The sequence below is a fragment of the Copidosoma floridanum genome, unplaced genomic scaffold, assembly GCF_036245765.1.
Source record: "Copidosoma floridanum isolate Cflo_tuat_1 unplaced genomic scaffold, Cflo_Japanese_pri ptg000021l, whole genome shotgun sequence".
NCBI classification, from domain to species: Eukaryota; Metazoa; Arthropoda; class Insecta; order Hymenoptera; family Encyrtidae; genus Copidosoma; species Copidosoma floridanum.
The window spans coordinates 31950796-31972894 of NW_028321898.1; the positions used below are offsets into that span (position 1 = coordinate 31950796).

Below are 22099 nucleotides of genomic sequence, written 5' to 3' on the forward strand. Positions count from 1 at the left end.
TTTATTATTCATTGGATAACCTTTTGGAGGGAATTCAGTGAAATCAATACCCCGCGATGGTCGTGTTCGACGCTCTCTGGTCCAAAAAAAGGAGAGGGAAAGAGGAGGAAACTTGTCGGCGCAAAGTAAAAGTAACAAAAAGGGGGATGGGGAGAGTAAAAAAAAAAAAAACACAAATGCGAATTCGGCGTGAAAAGCGCCAGCGTAGAGAGTTGCCGTTGCAAGTTTTAGTAGTCATCCGGGCCTTCCCGCGTTCGCGCTCGTGTTCGAGAGCTCGGGCTGAAATACGTGCACAAGTACTGCCGAACGCCATCGGCCTCCTCCCCCTCTTGGCCCCGTCCCTGCTCTCCTTGCACTATTTTTTCGTTTTTTCTATTTTTCAGATTTTTCGATCGCTCCCTCGCCCCGGAGTTTTTTTCCAGAATGTAATATCCCAGTTCCGAAAATCCATCAAATCCCTCGATTTTACTGCACTCCGAAGCTTTCCGATCCATCAAACTTTTATTTTTTCGACTGCACGCAGATCTCTTTTTTTGCCCCCCCACCAAAGTGCTGTGCACGCGTCCTGCACTCGAAAGCTGTACGTGTACGTATGGGGTGGATGGTACTGAAAAATACACTAAAGCGCAACAACGGCAATGTTACTCTATCTTCCGAGCCATTTCCAAAGGTTACAGCGCGAGATGACAAACCCATTTTACTGACGCACCGGTTGACCTATATAGCCTACATGTGTACATCCCTCCCAGAGACCAAGTGATCACACTCGCTAACAAGTGACGGCAGAGTACACCGACGATCGCAAATTCAGGCGTCGATTTGCCATTGTTGTCACGGAGCACGCGATACACAATCATGTTCCGCCCCCCCCCCCATCCCCCTCGCTGAAGCTGTTGTTACTGCTGTTGACGTTGAACTCCATGCGCGTAGGTGTATATGATAGAAATCCATTTGTCGAGCGCAAAGTGCCGCGTAGGCGTGACTCCACGCGTGCGAATCACGAGGAAAAAAGGTCCCTTTTTTTCCCTCCCATATAACCAAATGAATCAGGTAGTTTTTGAGTAATAACAATAAGCTCGCCGATAACGAGCTTGTCCCCGTAAACTGGAATCAAGCCCGCACTCCCAGCGGGCAAGTGTGTAGCAAAATATCAGGGGGGTGGTGGGGTAAATTAGAGCCGATGGCGCGGCAGATAAGCCGCTGAATAATAGAGCCCCCGAGCGCCAGGGCGACGGATATTAGAGGTGTCGACGACGGGGCCTCCTGCGCTTGTACACGCGAGCGCGCAACTATGCGCGTGTAGGGCCAGTCCCTGGCTATATATCGACGATTGGAGGGTCCGGTTGATTTAGGACAGGCGAGCCCCGGGGATGGAGAGCGCCCAATATTTCGGATAAATTTAGGATGGCAATTAGCCGCGAAACCCGTACGGACTGCGGGCCGAAAAGCAAAGGGAACCAAAAGTTTTTTTTTTTTTCCACCGCAGTTTTTGAACAAATCACGTTTCGCGTTTGCTGCGTGAAAATTTACGGTTCCCGTGTACTGCCGCTGTCGAGAGCCCGGGTATAAAACCAATCAGCGTATCTGCTCTGGGAAACACATGTATACACACACGCATCGGGTAATTGTTCCCCCGTCATGGGAGGGGCTTCGGCGAAATCAATCGGAGGCAGCGCTTGCGCTATAATAGCCTAATTGGGGGGGAAAAAAATGATGCAAGGGGGAACGCTTGCGATCGATCGAACGAGAAATTCCAATTACTCGCGAGTTTGCGTAATTTCTCGTTACCCACCGAATACATTATGGTTTTCCTGTGGAAATGTTATACCTTTGGGTATATACACAGTCCTTGCTGTTTTCTCTGGCTACCTTTTAATCTCGCTCGTTTTTCCGGCGTTTCGCGGGTCGCGCGAATAGAAGGCTTCGCGAAAAAGCTACTCCGCGTGAAACTGGAGCGAAAACGCGGGGGAGAAGAAAAAAAAGAGATGGTCCTTTTTATTTACCTGCGAACTTTACTTTTAAATCCCACTCTCCGGCGACGGTACTCGCGTATATATGGTGCCCCCACACGGAACCAGATATGTAGGGGACGGGAGACGAGAGAGACCAGGGGGGTGGGCGCCAAGTCGCCGGGAAGTGTCGGACTTTGCCGTGCGCAAGGACGTACAGATCGAGTGTATCTTAATCGTCCTCCGCGTAGAAACTTGGAGCACTACAAATCACCCGAGTCGCGAGGTGTACTTCGCCCCAACTTCCAATGTGTCGCCGCGACGGGTCAATTTTATCACCTCTATGTAATCTGCCGCACTCGTCCGTACCTATTACACTGCTACCATAAAGTGGTGACGTTAGGAGTGCAGGAATATACTTTGGGAATTCGTCAGAAGTATAGTGTTTTGGTCGTGCAATGAATCCTTTCGGAGACCAAGAGTATATATGGAGCAGGGGCCCCCTCGTTAAATTATCACGGGGCGCACGCTGTAATCGTCCAATAATGGCAACTGCTCCGTAAAAAATATCTTTTAATTAATGATGAATTACGGCGCGTAATTACCAGTCTGGCTTTTTTTTCCCGCCCTTTCCCCCTCGGTAAAGTTCTTGGGGTGCAGAGGAAAAGGTGGAGGAGGATGTAGAGTTAATAAAAGAGAATAATGGGAGAGGGCGGGGAAAAAGCGAAACACGGTCTCGTGTGCGAAACAATGACCAAACGTTTCCCGTTTAATTATACGGTTAATAACGCTATACGCTCGGGTATATGTTACGGCCGTGCGTGTTTTCTTTTTTATGGCGAAAAATGTAGCAGGGCGTAAGTCATAGGTAGAAGGACTCCATTAAAAATCGCAAACAGAGATGTAATTGAAGTGCCGTTAGCAGGAAAAAAGTGCGTTAGCGTTTATTGGGATTTTTTTTTTTTTTTTTTTTTTTTTCATTTTGAAGCTAACATGTATGTACCTGAAGTGTAGAGTGGACAGAAGATGAACTTTTTTGGTGAGGAATTTTTTTGTTAATACGTTACATTTTTACAACGGCACTGGAAAAATGAGAAAAAAAAAAAAAAAAAAAAAAAACTGATATTACGTTGGGAAAGTAAATTTGAGTTTGCTAGCAACAAACATTGTTATTATGTACGCCAGGTGCCAACAAAATTTTAATTAAACTTTCGTTGATTAAATAACTTTCATCGGTTACGCGAGAAATTCGACAACAGGTGTATATATACTGCCAAACGGGGTCACGCATCCTATATTTGTAATATTGGCACGATACACAAATTACTCACCCAATGAAAATTAAATCTCGCCAGTATTAAATTTTCCCTTTCTTTCTGTTACAGGTTGGATGACAAGAAATTGGAGCTCATCAACGTAAGTACCAAATTATTGATATTGCGATTGAATTTAGTTTGTCCTGATCGGTGGGTCACCTAGCAGTTACCTGTGATCACTGTGTCGATGGCGTCAATTGCTATATGTTTAATGGGCGGGTCAAAGAGTAGTTGCCGAGATAGGACTGGCGCACGGCTCACCGAAAGCAGGAGTAACTTTCATCGATGATGCCAGGCGCTATAGTGCAGTGGTCAGGTGCACGCAAAGCTACTCAAAAGCCTCTCGAATCATCAGCACCATCTCTTTTTCGACTACTGTTCTGCTCCGCTTCGCTTTGACGGGATAATTGCGCTCGGCTCCCTCCTCTTTTTTCCTTTTCCCACCGATCCATCCCGATGCAGCGCAAACTGTTTGAAACTGCGTTTCAACGTAAATTCTTACAAATTCAGCACGATTTTAGCCACAAAAAAAAGATACTTGGCTCAATCGTCCAATCGTGCCGAATCATCTAGTTACTTCGAGCTCGAGGTAATAAGGTACGGAGTATGGAGGAAATACCCGCTGGGATGGGGGAGGAGAGTTTCGCGTCGAGTATTAAATTCCCTTCCCCGCGAGCTGCTCTAATTGTAACTTCAAAGAAAACCGCGTTTTCTAGAAATTCAGTTTTGCGCTATACATGACGAACGGGGCCGCAAAGTAAAGCCTTACCCTCTCACTGGCTCTTTTGACACGGAGAACAAGAGAAACAGGGGAGACGAGGGCCTCGGGTCACGCTAAAACCGCTGCGTTAACTCGCGGTGGTGATTTTCGTATCGTTATTTTTAGTGGAAATTCCTTCAAGGTTGGCGCCTACTTTACAGCGATATACATCCCTTTGGCTATATACCTAAAATTTCATGGCTCGAACCCAAGAGATGTATCATCAGGCGTGAAATTATAAAAAATAAAAGTCCCTGGTTACGCGTGGGTTGCTCGAAATTCCTCGACGCGCCGCTCAACCCCAGTTTATCTCGGAGCGCCTCGGGCAAGATAGACTATCGCCCTGGAAGAGAATGGCCCAATCTCGTGTCCGAGGAGGCGGCGAAGATTAGTGCGCGCAGGATGCGCCGGGAAATTTGTCAGTAGGGCCGGGAAGAGGGGGACCCGCGCTCGTCTCCGGGGTGCCCTATTAGTGAATCATCCACGTATACGGCTGTGTCCCCCGGGGACCTCCTCCACTAATAAGATCTTCCACCCCCCCCCTCGCCCTTGATTCGATCTCCTGTCTCTCTTGGTCGTCGTTTTATTTTGCAAATCCTGCGCCCAACCCTCGTTTTATACAGGTATCTCACGCCTCGTTGCTTTTGGTTGACGAAAACACTGGGTAGTTTCATCACTGCCGAGTCTCGGTTGCTGGCTAAACTCTGCCAATCGTTCGAGTAATCATTTTTTCACTGAAGCTGTTGCAACATGTACATATACACTGGAAAAATGAAGTAACATTTTGACACGATTTACAATTTTTCATATACATCTTCTTTCGGCCACGTATGTAAACTTTTAAAAGCCGCCGATTAGCCGGACCATCGGCCAGTTGTTTTAAAACCCATGATTGAATAATTCGCTCGTTTGGCCGCTCTCATTGGATTAAATCCCGGCTAAAGCACAGAAAGGCCGCTCCAATGGCATACTTTCGACTAGGCATTATTTGTTCACACGCGCGTACACGAGGCGCAGTCGATAAATCGCCCGTACGCGTGTGTACAAACTTTGAAAGCTTGGCAAAAGCCGACGTGCCAATTAATCGCGTAAAAGAGTGAGAGCTACTCTCGACCGCCGCCGTTGTCTATTATCGTCTATTCAAGTTGTAAATGCACTTCCGCGGATGAAATTATCGCAGCTTGAGCCGTCGATGTAACCGTATACGCCAGTATCGACATCTCGCTTATCGGAAAATATATTGTTTATCCGTTCGTTGTTTCACTCGTTGTATAGTCTTTGCTTCATCCGGAGTGATGGCGCATCGACAGTGGCAAGCGTTATTTCAACGAATGCGCGTCCTTCATGTGGATTCCACCAGCAGTGGACGCAACTTGACCAACACACGTAAATCAACAGACGAGCGAATGTATAAAACTAACGTGTAGAAGAGGAAAGGTTCAAACAAAGGCCTCATTAATGAAACATCAAAAGCTTCGCGAGCAGAAGAGAAGGGGAAAAAAGGGGTCATCGGTGGTGCTGGATTAACGATCTTTTGCTCAGCGACTATCACCACCTCGTCTCTTTCTCTCTCCCTTTCCTCACCACGTAACCTGCTTTATTCGAGCGTATGAATACAAGGTAGGTACACGTGGCCCTCGGGGCGTCTCGTTCGCTGACTTTGTTTCACCCTCTCTTTTTTGCCGATACCTACAAACAACTGTCGGCGCGTGCGACGTGTTTCTATCGAAGCACCAAACCGTTCAAACTTTTCCTCTGATCAAAGTTAATTCGTTCTCGTGTTTCACTTATTTTCGTCCGACCAGCTGTATGTGTTTAGGGATTTGTTTTACCCGCGGTGTGCGGCACTGCAAAAGGGTTGAAAAAAAAAAAAAAAAAAAAAAAAAATTAGAGCCACGTTGTGTGTACATGGTTTTCCTTGCAATGCAGATTTCGCTGAGACGTCGAATGCAGCTTGCACCTTTTTTCCCGAGGAACTCTTGGATAATACAAATTTTCCGATACGAATGAGACGTGCCTAAAAATCATAAATTCACCCTCTACCGAATGTATATGCTCGTATTACGAGCAATCGCGTATATATATATATATATATATGTGGTGTTGTCGTATTGTAAACCTATCGAGGGAGAAAGCATTTGCGGAACAATGCAGAACGTCGATAGACTGCTTCCGCCGGCGTTTAAGAGCAAGCTCCCGCGATGGACGTGCATCTATTTCATCCGCAGCCACTTCTGCCTTCCTCTTCTCCCCCTTTGCGAGATAGGGTACTTCAGTCTCAGGCTATCCTCTTCATGGCTGGGCTGCTTGCAAGCTCGCAACCTTTACACATATACTCGCGTGGGTGTACGCCTAGTAGTTACACATACTTACACCGATACATACTTATCACTTACGCATGCAGGGGCAAGTGCGTCTTGTATTTATCAGGGACGTATGTGCCTATGTGTACCCCTACGTGCACGTGATCCGCATATACATAATCAAATGAGCCCTCGGCTTGGCTGCACAGCCGCGTGTATATAGGGTGCGTGCAAGCTCATACATACATACATACCTACAGTACCTACACACGTTTGTTGCTCTGTGTGTGTGTGTGTGTGTTGTCGTGCATTACATGGGAGAAGCGCCATGTCATATACATTAATTATCATGTGCACGCACGTGTATGTACATATACCTTATACCTTATACCATACCCATACAAATAGTGGGCTTGCGTCGTGTACAGCTCGAGGCATCCGAGACGAGCCGCACTGCTGTACCCACCTTATACTACTGCGGGGGCACGGTAGCTTGGGATCGTGTTTAGTTGGTATAGCCAGGGGTAGGTGTACCTATATGTGCAAATATGCGTCCAAGTATGGTAAGTAGGTATATATATATATACATGGGCGCGTCAACCGGTACATATAATATATACTGTTCAGTTGTATGTACCTATATTTGTATACACGTGCACCAACTTTCTCGCTAGCATCACGCGCAGTAATGGATGTGCGGTGAAAATGTACTCCACGTTTAATATCCGAGCCCGTTGAAAGATAACCCACTAGTTGTCATGCTGGCACTGTTGCCGTGTTGCATTGCTTCATCATCATTATTCCCATGGTTTTAAAGAATTATATTCTAATCGTTGATTTCAATATTTGTTTTATTGTTCTGCCGTTTGGTCGACACCGCGTAGCGCGATTAACGCTTCCTATACGTTATTGTATTATAACAATTTGTAGTTTTGAGGCGCACCGTCGTCGTGGCTGAGGCGGCAGATGGGCTATAATACAACAAAGTTCGTACGTGACGAGAATAAGGAAACTCCCCACCTACCCCCTTACCTCTCTTCCTGTTTTGCCGTCAAATTGCGTTTGATAACTTAAAGTCGATACGACAAGAGACATGAATACAACTGTACATGAACACAATATTAATCACGTTATCGCAAGTAAGTACAAATAACAAGAAATGGCACGATGGTTACCCGCGTAAAAATCCCAAACTTGGATTTTCGTTGGAATATTTTACTCAAGTTTAGCAAATGTTCTTCCAAACGTCTAAAAAATTAATTTGTAGCGTCAGGATATTAGTTGGTCTGCATTATATGACTTACGAAAAGTATTGAATAAAATATTCCAATTAAAATTCAAATTTGGGATTTTCTCATTGCCCAAGCTTGGCCAAAGTTTGGCTGAACGTTGACCACATGAACTTTGGCGAAATTTTAGCCAAACGTAAAAATTTTTAGGCGAGTAGGGTCGTTTATATGCCTATAAATGGCTTTTGTTCCGCGATGGCTTCTTGGCGTTTTTTTTTTTTGCGAAGAGGCTATCCAATTCGAGACGAATATCTGCGAATGGCAGTCCAATTAAGCCGAACGTAAAGCTGCAGCCGCCTCTGGCAAGTTACCCGTGCCGAAATCGCGGGGTAGGTATAATTCCTTTCGCATCAGCGGTTCCATTGCCGGGTATCCTTTATCTCGAAGCTTACCTCCCGTCCCTTACCGCGCCAAAAGAGATAGCCCTCTCTCTCCCCGCGTGGCTGTGTCTCTTGTCTCTCGAACGCGAAATCTCGTCTCGGGGGCATTTTGTTCCACCTCGTCCGAGATGCGACAGACAATGAGCGACTGTTCAATTTTTTTTTTTGTTTTTCCCTACTGTCAAAAAAAAATGACAATAATCACAATGACGTTCGAAAGCGTATATACTCGCGGAATTTCGCGTAAATTGAGGCAATTTGACGAACCATTGTGCCAGTTAAATCGGTCCTACTTCATCTTTTCTTTAATCATTCCGGGCTTTCGTGTACTTTAATTAGCGGGGAATAAGGGCCGGGTATTTTAATTAACGACACCCTTTGTGTTTCGCCCAACCTTTGCTTTTTACAGTTCTCCCTCTCCGTGCTGTGATGGTGGTTTTTTTTATTTATTTATTTTTTACATCTCTTCATTTACCGAAATTTAGCTCGTTTGATTCGTCGAATGAAACACATTTTTTTTTTTCTTTTAACGCAACAAAAAAATGTTGCCTCTTTTTTTCTTTTTTACATCGTGAAAAAAGAGAGGAGATGGCTAATTAAAATTATCGGGTGAATATCTGAAATTGAAATCCGATAAGTTTTGAAAATGAAGCTCCCCCTCTATTATCCCGGCTTTCTCCGCTAGTGTATCCAGCGAGCGAAAGGGAGGAGCTGAAAATATTTTTTGCGGTGCATGAAAGCTCAATGGAAGAGCCCGGCGCAGTTCGATAAAACGAGGGCTCGATTAGTTCGGCCGAATCACTCGGCTGCAGTGTGTATACAGCCCCCGTAGCATCGGCAGCGAGCGAGCTATGAATAAAACGCTAGTTATCGAGATCGTACGTCTATATATATATACACATCCACTCCACGCGAGCGAGAGCCGAGAGGCTCATTTCGTCCAGCAGCGCCTCCACTGCTCTCTCGCCTGATTTATCCGAAAACTTTGCCCTTTGCCTCCATACCTCCCGCCTATCCCCACCTGCCGGCCTCTTTCTTCCTCCGCCTCTCGTGCGGCCACCATCCTCTCATACCCGCCTCCCCTTTCAACCACTCGATCCATCATTTTTTTTTTGGCTCGCTATCCTGTCGTACTTGGGTACTGGCCTACACTCGCACGGCCCACTCTTTCGACACCTTATTGGCTCCTTTTTTCCTTCGAGACGATGAAATTGTTATTTATACTACGCCTCTGGCCGTAAGTACAGCTTTATATACCATTTAGGGGTTCGATCTTCTTTTGACCCAAAAACTGCGCACGACCCGCTCCACTGCACCCGTTATTATTCCCAAGCGTACATAGCTGGACACGTGTACGTACGCGGGCGCGTTACGAAAACACCGACCATAGCACTCACGGGGGTTTATCCAACGGTGCAAAAGTGCGCGGAGGAAACCCGCCGTGCGACTCTTTTGCGTCCTTTATTCTTCCTCCCTCTCTTTTTTTTTTTTTTTGCTCGTGCCTCGTAATTTTCAGCGGGTTACGCAGTTTTTCCCTCTCCCTCTCCGTTGCTTTTTTCCCCTTTCTTTTGGTCCCCCCCCCCCAACCTCGTTTATGATTCCGCGTAAGCATATTTGCCCTGCCCCGTTAGGAACACGCAGTTAAACTTACTACTTTTCGCCTAAAAGCTCCCCCGCTCGCTTCCTTTTCCTCTACCGCGCGGATTTTATTTTTTTCTTAACGCTCCTACCTCTGTGAATATACTTTTTTTTTTGTTTCCCCGGCTTGGTAATGCTTTGCTTTATCGCGTTGAATAATATTATACACAAAAAAAAAAAACAAATAACAACCCGAAGCTTAATTAATTTTAATTTGCGCAGGGCTAAAAAGCTCCCTTCCTCTGTACTCATCCTTTCATTCCAGTGAATGTACCGAAGCTTGTAAAATGTTTATTTGCATCTGTAAGTCGTTGCCATATTTTGGGATGAGTCGTGTGCGTTGTAATAATACCTACGTGGTACACGTTGTGCAATATGCAGCGACTATAGTGGTAAAAAAAAAAAAAAAAAAAAAAAAAAAATAGAGAGCTTCCACGTCACTTGATTTGATTGGGACGCCCGTGAGCAAGCTTTTTTTTCATCAAACGGAATTGATCGATAAGCGAACGATTGGGGGCTCGAATGATTGGACCAGCGAGAGAAAGAGCGATGTTTGTTTTTGTCTTTCGTTGCTTTCGCTCTTTTCCAAACTGATTGTTGAGAGCTGGTTCCGCTGATGTTTGATTTAGGCTTTTCATTGCGCTGATGAACGTATTTTTTCGTATTAATAGAGCGACGCTTTAATGATTATCACATTGAATAATCGAGTGAAATTTTTTTCAGAACACCATCCTCCCGGAAGCCGTTCACTTTTGGGAGAGGGCCCTCATGGTCCGCGAAACGAAGAAGACCATACGCCTCAATAGGTCAGTACCACATTTTCTTGCTCTTTTATCAATCACATATCCACGTATGTATATTTTTATATCGTGATAAAAAAATCACTTCAAGCACACGTGTATGTATACTGTCAGGGTACAATATATACAATGGCGTACACGTGTGCACACTGTACCGGGAATCTCGTGCGAATTCAATCATCCCTCGGAGGGGGTGAAAGCGTGGCGGAGAGCAAAAGCGCCCCCGGTGGCACCGTAGCCATCGTCGCAGCTCGTTTCACTAAAACAAATGGCAAAGTTCGTGCAAAATCAATCTACCGAACAGAATGCATAATTAGACCAGCTCAAAGACAGTTGGGGCGGAGAGAGAGAGAGAGAGAGTTGGTTGTTCCGCTCAATCGTCGGTTAGCCGAGGAACTACGTATATATAATAGCCCCCGAACCCCCCTGTACGTCTGGGAGCAGTCGTACGGTGAAAACGCTCGATTCAGCGAAGACGTGAACGGAGAACGGAATTCCCAAGTAGTCTCGTCGCGCGACTAGAGCTTAAAGCTCACCCCCCCCCCCGACTCTCGTCCGCATAGTATTACTATATACAACACCACTGTAGTTTGCATCTAGTTTCCATGGAACGATTTATGTACAGCTGTGTATATATGTATACATCCCAACACGTACGCGACGATGCCCCTCTAACAAGCTACTCCGATGGCTCCAGACTTGAACTGTTCTCTCCTGCCGACTTTTCCATTTTAAATTGAGCCTCCTGGTGCCCCTTGTGTGGAGATACGACACCGTAATATATAATGTATCACTCCAGTGTTGGTAGGCAGGTATTAGGTAACAGAGAGTCTCTCATAGTAGTAGCAGCGCGTGATTCAGAATAAACATAATCTAATCGAGTCTTGCGCGTTTGCCAGGCCACACCAGCTGGCTCTAATTTGTATGCAAGCGCGTCGTACACGGGGAAAGGGGGAGGGGGGTGGACAGGTAGGTACACTCGCGCATAAATCTCGGCACGCAACGCTTGCCGTCTCTGCGGTAATGAGGTCGGGCTTTCCATCGCTGATGCACTATACATTCGTACATGATATAATGTGTATATAATATTATGTGGGGCGCGCAAGTAGATACAGTGGCGCTATGGTCAGACGCGGAGAAGGTGTATACAGTGTATATATAGAGGCAGCAGGTGGACCACGGGAAACCTTAACCGAGTCAAAACAGCGCACGGTTTATCATCTTACCGCTTGGCTGGGTTTTTCCTTCTGCGTCCGTGGTTTCGCCGGCGCTGCTGGCTCTTGTCTGTTTTGATTGCAACTCTGTGCCCGGAGGATACGGAGAGCTGTACATGCTAATTCCCCCTCCTTGCTTTTGCGATAAAAATAATATTTTACCTGCTGGTTGTTTATTTCTCGGCAATTTGCCGCCAGGAAAAATAAAAGAAAGGGACCCCGTGTACGGTAACGATTTTCCCTTGAAATATGATATTCGCCCCGAGACCGCCGAGCACCTAAATCACCACTGCAGACGTAGAATCGGTATATATGTATGTACCCACCGAACTTGATAAATAATCTTTTTATTCCCTCGTGAAAGCCATATTTCAGTGAGCTGTGGGTGCATTCCACGCGACCGAGTATTTGCCAGTTGGAGGTCCAATTTCGTGCAGCAACGAGAGAAAAGACGTCACGCAAGCGCCAGCTCCTTCTCGGCCGTATATATATTTACTCGCATCTCGCACCTGGAAAAACTTGCTCGCGCAATAAGTCACGAACTTCCGGTCGCACGTAATTATTTATACATGCGATTAACATCAGCCCAGAGTATAGATGTTGGCTCGCGTGTGCCCCTGTTTGTCGCCCATTCGCCCGAGTTCTCTCTCTCTCTCTCGAGTCACCCTTCGCGGCAAGAAACCGGACATTCCGGACGCGCTGATGGAGAAAAACCACCCACCGTCGGGCCTTTGGATTCCACGCGCCCAGAGGACACGTGCGAATTCCCTGGGCGTTTGTGAGACATTTTTGTCGTCCAGTGACTCCTCCACGTGGCACCTAGAATGAAATCCCATGTTCGCTCAGGGGTGGATGTGGATGAACCGGCATCTGGAGTTTATCAATTAAAAGCGGAATTGGAAATACATCTCTTTTGACTCACCCGCGAAAAGAGGTGCCAAACACCACGACTAATTTGGTTTTGTAGGTGTAACGAACTTTGTATTTACCGTTCGCAGAGGAAGCCCTTACTCCACGTCGTGCTGATGATGCTGTACCAAGTTATAGGGAGCCCCGGGTCTTTGTATATGTTATGTATCCTTTGGACGTTTATGGGCGTGTAATGTTAATGCGTGTTGGCGCGTCGACCATTAGTCAAACAAATTGCGCGCTCGCACCCACACTTTGCAGCCACCAGCTTCCCTCCCGCGTGTGTTGATTATACGCTCCACAGCTCGCTTTTGAGACAACGCATATAAGGGCACGGTATACTGCCATCGCGAGATTTACGAAATTCTTCGGTAGAAAAACCTGTACCAATACCGGGGCGATAAATCGAAATTCAATTTGCTCCGTCTGCGAATACGATTGCTTCGATTAGTCGTTAAGGGGGAAAACTCGGCGCTCGTATTCCGCCGGGAAACCACGTCGTAAAAGTCTGAAGAGAAAACGAATTATCCTCGAAAAATGCAGCCCCCCGGAAATTCAGGGCCGGAAAACTCGATCGACCCTTTAAACTCGGCCCGAGGATTGCCCCAATAATTTCCCGCTGTCGGAAAAAGAAGATAATAAGTCAGAGGCCCCTCGGATCGTTACTATACTTACATATCCGATGCGCTCCGTACCCATATACATATAGGGTTGCGGAGCTAACCGTGCCCCACAGTCGGCCAACCGCGTGAAATGGGACGCGCTAATGCCAAACGAATTAACGGTGCATGGCATGTACTCGCGCCATAACGTATATATACGGTGCTTCTTGATTTTTCGGATGCGCGTTTCATTTTGCGGGGGATCGATGAAGCGGGTTCGAGGATTAATTGAAAACAAATGGCTACGTTGAGCTCTGGGGCGTATCTCGCGAGCCGGGCCATCTCCCCCGAAATTTCTTACTTTCATTAGGGATTATTGGCCATTCCGAGGGTGATTCCAATCGACCGCTGGCTCAGAGTGCGATTCGCCAAGTTTATCACTTCCCCCCCCCGCCCCCCATTCTCGGCCGCTTTGAACTTTTTCATCAAAACTTTTCTGCTCTTTGATTCTCGCGGTCTTTGGCGAAATCCTCCGCCGCTACCTTTCCGGCTAAGGACTTCTTCCTTTTTACTTTTCCGTGCTCGTGTTTTTCTCCCTCTTGACTTTTACCTATATAGCCCCGGGAGTTGCATTTGTTTCCGTGCCAAACTTATTTCACTTTACCTGAAATAATTCCCCCCCCCCTTTGTCAACTCCCTCCTTCGCGTGGCAGAGATATTTTTATATTTACGTCCAGGTGTTGCTCTTTCATCCAAGTTATGGAGGAAAATCCTCCCCTTCGCGTTTACCTCGGTCGATAAACCGTATACTTCCTCATTTTACGGAGAGCCGTGATACGCGCCCTCCTCCCTTGTGTCCGCTTCGTGGAAATTCTTAACCCCTCTGCTACTCTCGCTCTCGGTTTTACGTTTTATCGTGAAAAATTTTGTCAATCTTTATCCTCGCCCCCCTCCTCGTTGAAAAATAAAAAGGGAAAAAGGAGTAGCGGTAATAGTGACAGTAAGTAGCAGCCCCCCCCCCTCCGACTCCCAGGAGGTATTTTTTCTCCCCCCGTGTTATGCCAGTAGCTCCTCGCAGCAGTCCAGTCGTTAAGTCAACTCCACCCCCCTCGCTCGGCGTCCCTTACTTTATTCCTTCTAGAGTACTGTATAGGTGTAGGTATGTATATATATACGCTAGTTTTACAGAAAGCCACGAGTGCCGTTGGGCGGGGGGTGAAAAAAAAAGGAAGCAGCGAAACAGGTGGAAATAGGAAGGAAGGAAGGAAGAAATAAGGAAGTTCCAAAGTGCTTGGGAAATACTTTGCTTCGGCGAAGCGCGCTTATGTATTTTTGCTTTTTATTTGCCGGCGCCGGTATTTAAGGAGCTGCCCGCGTCCGATGCTCTTCTTTTTTTCCCCACTCCCATCACGTGGGGTCGAGGAATTTCCTTCCCTCCGATGGGGGCGCAACGAGGTCAAGAACGCGCTCGCCCAGATATTAACTTTTCTCTCCGCGCTTGGGTGTATATAGCCATATGGTACATATACCTCAGGGTGAGACTGGATTTTCAGCTTTTCGAGAGAAAGGACTTTTGTCCCGAGTAAATATTGGCCAATTTCTTAAATTATCCTCCCGCGTCGAGAAAAACAAAGTTTTCAGCCAAAGTCGCCCTTGCTTATACATACGTACACAAAGGGTGTTAGCGAAAAAAATACAGCCCAAGTTTCGCGGTGTGCGTTCTAGGGGTAACGTTTGTTTGGAAACTATAGCGTCGATGTGGCGGAAACCGTTGGAGGGAAGTTTAGAGCACGCCCAGTTTCGTAAATTGAGCACCGTAAAATGCACCCTCCAACTTTTGCACCCGCTAACGCGCCGCAACAGTACATACGACGGTTATAATGTAGGGGCAGCAGTGTCTACGTCACGCGGATAATGTCTCCCGATGCTATCCGGACTCGAATCGATTAATGGCCTACGTCCCCTCCTCCTTCTCTAGCCTTGTATAAATATATATATAACAAACGACAGTCTACTCTCAGCGAGGCAAGACAGACAGCTCAAACACGCGCTTTGAGTGCAAGCGTGTAGTTACACACACACACACCCAAGTATGTATACACGGCAGGGGTTATCGATCGGGCAAGAGCGTCAAACCTCTCGTTTCCAGCGCCCACTTCCCGAAAGACACCCGGGGTCGAGGGGAGGGTGAGGTTACAAGCGCTACAATGTGACACGCGAGGGGCTTGCAAGGGAGCGACTTGGTTCTCGAGAGCAGTGGCGCATCCCTTCCTCTGTCCTATAACCTCGAAAAAGTTGAAAACGCGCTCTCTTGTTCATAATTACCACATCATCTGTGCAAGCCTGATTACGCAAAGACTACGTTTTTTTTTTTTTCTTATCCTTAATTCGCTTGAAAATGCTTCCACCTCAAACAATCGCAAGCGCTGTTTTTCCCTTTTTTTTATTTGTTTAAATAATAATTAGTCATTGAATGACGTTGTTATCATTGATTTAGCCCGTAAAACGTGACGTATATGATATATCCAATAAAAGATAGAAAATGACGATTATCGTCCATTCGATGGAATCTCGTACAATTTGCACACCCCGTCAAACGCAACGGAGTCGAATTATCATTCACCCAAACTCTTACGATGGGCAACCGATGGAGCGAAAACCCGGAGCACCCGAGACTACAGAGAGGGGGGGGGGGCGGGAAAAAACGCGAGCGACAGCGAAAATTTAAACTGCCCCGGGGACAGAAGAAGGGCAGCAGACGCGGATGAGGAAAAAGGATAGGGCAGAGGTGCACCTGCTAGCTGGAACCGCTTGGGGGATAGGTATATATACCGATGCATAGGAAGGAAGGAAGGGTTGCCGGGAGAGAGTCTGATCCATTATTCAAAAGATGCGCGAGTAGTGTCGCCGCCCGGCCGCCGTAGCTCTATTTACCGGCGCCCACCCCGACATCCTGCACACGCTCTCTATACCTCGTAAAATTTCGAGGAGGAGGAGGCTGCAGCAACTCCCGTCGCGTGCATAAATACGTAGAGCGTCTGCCGAACCAACGTGCCCGTGGATACCACCAACGGCTCAGACCCGAGTGCTTTCATGATTATTTCATTTTTTCCCTCGGCTACGCGTCCCCGCTGTACTATTACTTTACAATGCTCCTACAAATAGGAGCACCTCGATACTCGCGCTGGTTATTCCATGCACATTATTGTACGTAATTTACGCAGTCACATCGGAGTGGTTTGAATGTGTGTTTTTTTTTTTTTTTACTTTCGCATTGAAACGTCTACAGCAAAAGTCGAACAACAAACTTTTTATGGCGAAAAAAAGGGGCGATTATTGCTGTAGTTGCTGTTGTTTGTGGGGTTGCTTTCCGGGGCTAACTTGCTTGCCGCTCATTTATGAAACAAAAACAGCACGAAACCCCTTATCTCGTGGAGTTTAAAGAATTTTATTTTCTGTTTTTTCTTCAACAGAGAAGATAAACCCGCCAGTAAAGTATACATATTCCGTCGAAACGAAAAATCCCTCCCTTTGTTTTTTAATAGCGCTAAGCGCGGGGAGAAAAAAAAATTTAATGCAATAAAAGTCCAAAGCTTGAATCTAGTGGATCCTCGAGACAATGGCCGTCTTTAATACTCGGTACCCCCCCGGGGTTGGTCGTGGATATAGCAGTAAGACGGTATAAGCTATATACAATCCTTATACGGAGGAATAAAAAAAAAAAGAAGAAAAGAGTGGAGCAAAGCGAGGGTGTATGTATGGATGGGAGGCTCTTTTATTTATCGTCAGCGGGCACGTTCCCGCTAAGCATCCACCGCCAATAGAGGTCCCATAAAATACACGAGTCCGTGGCCTCGTAACCACTTTCCCACAAAAACACTGAGCCGCGCACGTAAACTCACGTATAACGCGCCCTCGCCAGTAGGCTACGTCCTACACTTTCCCTCCCCCTTCTATATACTTGTACGTGTATAGGTGCACGGGGGTGTATTATACACTGTGGCTCTTTCCTCGCGTGTGCGGCTTGCGGCGCCCGCTAATGCAGAGACACCATCCCTCTTTGGAATTACAGCGATGCCTCTGCGCTCGCGCCACAACAAATCTTGGGTCTCTCCCCGTGTACCTACTTCCAACCTACATCCACCTACCTACTCCTCCCCTTCCAGGAAACCTTTCCAGTGGTATCCACCTCGTACCACCCCTGCTGCTGCTGCTGTTACTCCCCCGGCACCTCGTTTGTCTTCCGCTTCCGTTTCTTCTCCGCTGATGGGTACGCGAGAGCTACTCTTACACTTTGACGGCCAATGAGGCTCTCGTGTACTTTTTTCTTTTTTCAGTATACCTATACTGCGCATTTCTTTGTCCACTTAGCTTTTTTTTTTTTTTTCTTTTTGTTTGCCGAGGGGTAAAGTTTGCCCGCCCGTCATTTCTTTTATAGTATACCACAGATCGCTCGCAATCGATCATAACAAAGTAAAGTGCTACCGCTGGCGCGTCATTATCGATAAGGACGTTGACGTGTGAAGGGGCAAAGGGAAGGAGAGAGAATAGTCGTGCAGCGATAAATGCAATTCGACCGGCGCGTATCGAGCGTATTATACAATAAGCTTGGAGTTTGCGTCCGAGTTGATGTAATGGTAACCACGAGGTCAGCGGTGGTCGGGGTGGTTCTACTTTTGATTGAGAAAAACAATTTTGTCACTATTTTCAACAAACGAAGTAAATGTATAGCTCGTTCTTTTTAATTCACTGCTCTGAAAAATATATACTCTGGTATGCAATCAACTTTGATGCTTCTGTAAGTCATTAAACGACGACGACCCGTGCATTTCGTATTCGTATCATCAAACTGTCAGCTCATAAAGGACCTATGCCAACAGGCTGTCATTGCTCGGAATGCGAGGGGAGGGATAAAAAAAGACAAATTTCACGCTCAAAGTATGAAAGTGAAAGAAAAAAAACTCTCGTCGGATTAATCAACGTCCCCAATGAACGTCAAACGATTCGATCTGACGAACCGAGCCCTACATTTTCCCTCCCTATCGGAGGATCCCCATCACCTCCCCCTCCTGGCATGTACACTATTGTATACGCGGGTATCGACTGCCAACCCGACTCGACTATGTACACACACTGGCTCGTCGCTACGGTATTACTTACCCTTACATCGCACCGCTTACTTCTCGTCATCGATCATCCCTTCCTCCGCTCTCCAAACGCGGACGAGTAATTCCATCGCGCGCTCGCGTGAATTTTATTATCGCGGTATTGAAATCACTCTGCGACCACCACCGGGGCACGGTTGTTTGTTTGTTCGTACCGAGATGATCGATAGTTAGTTGGAAAAACGAGGCGTATACCTTTGAAAAATGCACGGAGAGTCTTTTACCAGCAAAACCTTTGTTTTGCGCGGCGGAACTAATTTCGAACAAAAATGCCCCGCAGCCGGAAGGTGTACGAATGTTGGGGCGAGGAAAAATAAAAGCCAGAGCTCTCTGAATAATTGAAAAATACCGATGAATATTACACGGGGAGCTTGAGAGGACGGTCGGTGTGTGTAAATACCGGAGATGCCGAAGGAGGGAAGCAATATACCTGCAAGAGGGATAGGCGCGAAATACCCAGAGACGGGGCGAGGATGGCGCGGCGGTGTATTCAACAAAATGAGAAAAATAATGAGGATTCAGAGAAACAAAGGAGAAGCTCGTGTGTATGTTTGCGATGATGCACGGCGCGTGAAAAATAAACGCGGAACAAAGGGAGCAGTTGCACACGCGTGTACGGAAAATGAAGGAGGAGCAAATTGGATGCGACGAAGCAGCGCGGGAGAGGGAAGACGAGGGGATCGATGGGGAAGTGCAAACGGCGCGAGGAAAGAGAAAAAATAAAAGATTGAAAGCCGATATTTGTAATTAAAATTCAAGACAAACAGAGTATATACGCTAGCAAACAAGTGTCAATCAGGGCGAAGTTTATTTGTTCGACTTTTTTTTTTATCGACTCGGTAAATTGCAGGCAGCTTATACACTTGATTATATTCATTTTGTGAAGGATGTCACGCGGTATTTGTCACGCGTCATGATTGAAGTTGGGGTAATCGACAATGACAGTGTAGTGGAGTGCTCTTGTAGGAAAGTAGGTAATTTTAGACGATAAACGAAATATTGTTATCGTTTGTACGCGTCGAGGGGACCTTGTTGTTTTTATTTGCAAAGAAATTTGGCAAAGCATCAGCCACAATCCCGACGCGCCGTCACCAAAGAGCAAAAGTAACAAAAAGACACTCGTCGGGCGAGGAAAAAAAGAGCCATCCAGAAAAGCTTTGAAATCAGAAGGGGAGAAACAAACAAAAAAAAAAAAAAAGAAATCAGTCTCTGGTAAACGATGGAAGCGTTGAAAAAAAAAAAAAGAAAAGAAAAAAAAGGAGACAAGGAGGAAGAGTAGAAAGCGAAGCGCACCGAGCTGTGAAAAGAACAATAAAAAAATACGCGGAGAACAGCTCGCGTGCGTGTGCAGTAGAACGTACGCTCCGATAGAAAGAGACACGTAAACAGTGCAAAAAGCAGTTCGGAGAAGGAAAAGCTGGAGCGGAAGGTGAGAAAAAAAAGGGTGCGAAACAAACGGTCTCTCTCTCTCTCTGCAGTGGATGTAGTTGTGCTGCTGTGAGCCTTTGTGCGTCGCCTTGGCCGCCCTTCAAATACAAGCGAACTATAACGGCGTTCTTTCCGTTGCGATTGTGGTTTCGCCGCTGCGTAAAACTCACCGCCTGGTACACCTTACCCTGCACGTTTGCGCGATGTGGGCTACAATTTCAGTGGATGAGTCGTTGTTGCATGGGTGGCTCTCGAGGAAAATCAACACCTGATTATTGAAATCAGTCAAAAGGTGGACACGCATCACGAAACGAGACGGCACAGAGCTGCCATACTGTATAATACATTGTGGTTAGCTGTTGCATAAGCACGGCGTAGCGCGATACGCACTGAATTGCCTGGTGCCACCCGAAACTCCATCTATACGAGGGAGTGTGTATAAAATCGCAGTTTACGCCATACTTGTCTGTAGACTTTCAAGTACCTACTTCGAGCCAACGACCCAAACATTTGCTGAAACTGTACGACTGACCCTGCCCTTTGATCAACCCCCCCTTCTTGCATATACTCGATGCATGTATTTGTATTATTTGACTTGAAAAAAAAAAAAAAAAAAAAATGTCTCTAGAGAAAGAAAATAGCAAGATAAAATTTAGGTGTTACGCAACGAGTAATTTATTGAATATAATTATACTTAGTTGTTTATCGAGGACTTGTGGTTCGCTCGAGTAATAAAATTACATTTACATTGACAAATGATGTAAAAAAATCTTTTTTATACTTGAAGTAACTCATCAATCTAAATGGATTGCGGGTATAAGAGAGATGTAAGCTGTTTTTGATGGTTGAATGAAAAAAAAGAAAAAGAAAAAAAAAAAAGAAGGAAAAAGCTCTGCAAGCTCAAAGAGCACGCGTACGCCCCCTCGCTCTCAGCACTAGCATCAACGTCATCCCCTATACGTATGTAATATATGATCCACCTCGGTGTACTTGCACAATTTTTTTTTTCTTTCCCCCCTCCTCCCGCTGTTCTGGTCCACTGGTGGGTATATATGTTTTATCCCCGTGTGCTTCCTCTCTCTCGTGTGGTGCACAGCTTCATTCGATCTCGCGAGGAAACGTAATCCCTATTGGACCCCCCCCCCTCTGGTCCTCGAGTCGAAAGAGGCGGAGGCGAAAAAAGCCTTGATAGAGGGTAAGCGTATGGCGCGCTCCTTCGCAAGCGGGAATCCGCTAAAATAGGACGCCATCATCCAAACCCCTTCTGCCGTATTACCCGTGAATCTATCTACGCGTGTGTGTGTATAAACGAGATGGGGTGAAAGCCTGCTTGCACGGGATTTTTCCCTCCTCGCCCTATATCCGTCGTCTCTCTGTGGAAGGAGATGGTAGTTAGTAATACACTGGTAACAGTATATAATACATACGTGTGGTACTGCTTGTGCCCACCACCAGATCCGGAAAAAAGCTGCTCTGTTTATCCCTATGATAAGCCAGCGCAAAGACGCGGTTCAAGAATACCCGACGTTTTGAGATTTCCACGTCAAAGTCGTGCCTCGCCTTGCCATTATTTGCTATCAACTTGTCAATTTCGACATTTGACTGTAAAATGAATACCTACTCTTGCGAGTTTTTAATTTTTTTCTTTCAAAAAGCTCTCCGCTGCTCTGTATACCTACCGTTTATAACGACACCACGTGCAGTTCATCATCGTGAAATCCAACATATTCGGCACGACATATATATATGTGCCAATATCAAACCGCGGCCAAGAGCAAACATCATCGACTCTTTGATATCTGATACAGCCGAGCGTGTGTTTTTGCAAAAACATGTTCGCGCAGATTAAATACACACCCACGCGGTTGGCAATCGCGTGAGGCTACCTTCAAAAGGTTTTTCAACCGATGGCTATCAAACAACGCACCCCTTGGCTCTTTTCCATAAAACAGAGCTCCGGTACTGCTGATGGAAAAAAAAAACTTTTTTTTTTTTCATACACATACTTACGTAGCGCGATGGAAATTCATCGAGTTTACTTTTCACTCCTATACCAGTCTCGTCGGGGCCTCCTCCATAAAAGCCGACTATCGAAGAATAATCGTTTTCAGACGTCTCTCCGGCAAACCGTGCTTTTGATCGATAAGCTATTACTGACTCTCTCTCTCTCTTTCGTTCCGACCGCGATGGCAGTCCAAGTAAGGACTTCTCTACTCCATAATTTCTATACTCTCCGGCTATCGATTTGCATATATTCCCAGCCGGTGGATTACTGCAATTGGCGCGCCGACACTTTTCAAAGGGACGATCCCCTTTTGGCTCTCGCAGCCTCTGTCGATGTTTTTA

The 22099-nt window shown here is 46.3% G+C and overlaps 1 protein-coding gene across 2 annotated transcripts in view; it reads left to right on the forward strand.

Annotated features, from left to right (window-relative positions):
* Window positions 1-22099, forward strand: part of Invadolysin (leishmanolysin-like peptidase, invadolysin) — a 142297-nt gene that overhangs the window by 107244 nt on the left and 12954 nt on the right. For both annotated transcript variants that reach the window (XM_014364253.2, XM_014364254.2), the window contains exons 3-4: window positions 3335-3365; window positions 10359-10441. In XM_014364253.2, the coding sequence (XP_014219739.2) occupies window positions 3335-3365; window positions 10359-10441 (114 nt within the window). The remainder of the gene's footprint in view (window positions 1-3334; window positions 3366-10358; window positions 10442-22099) is intronic.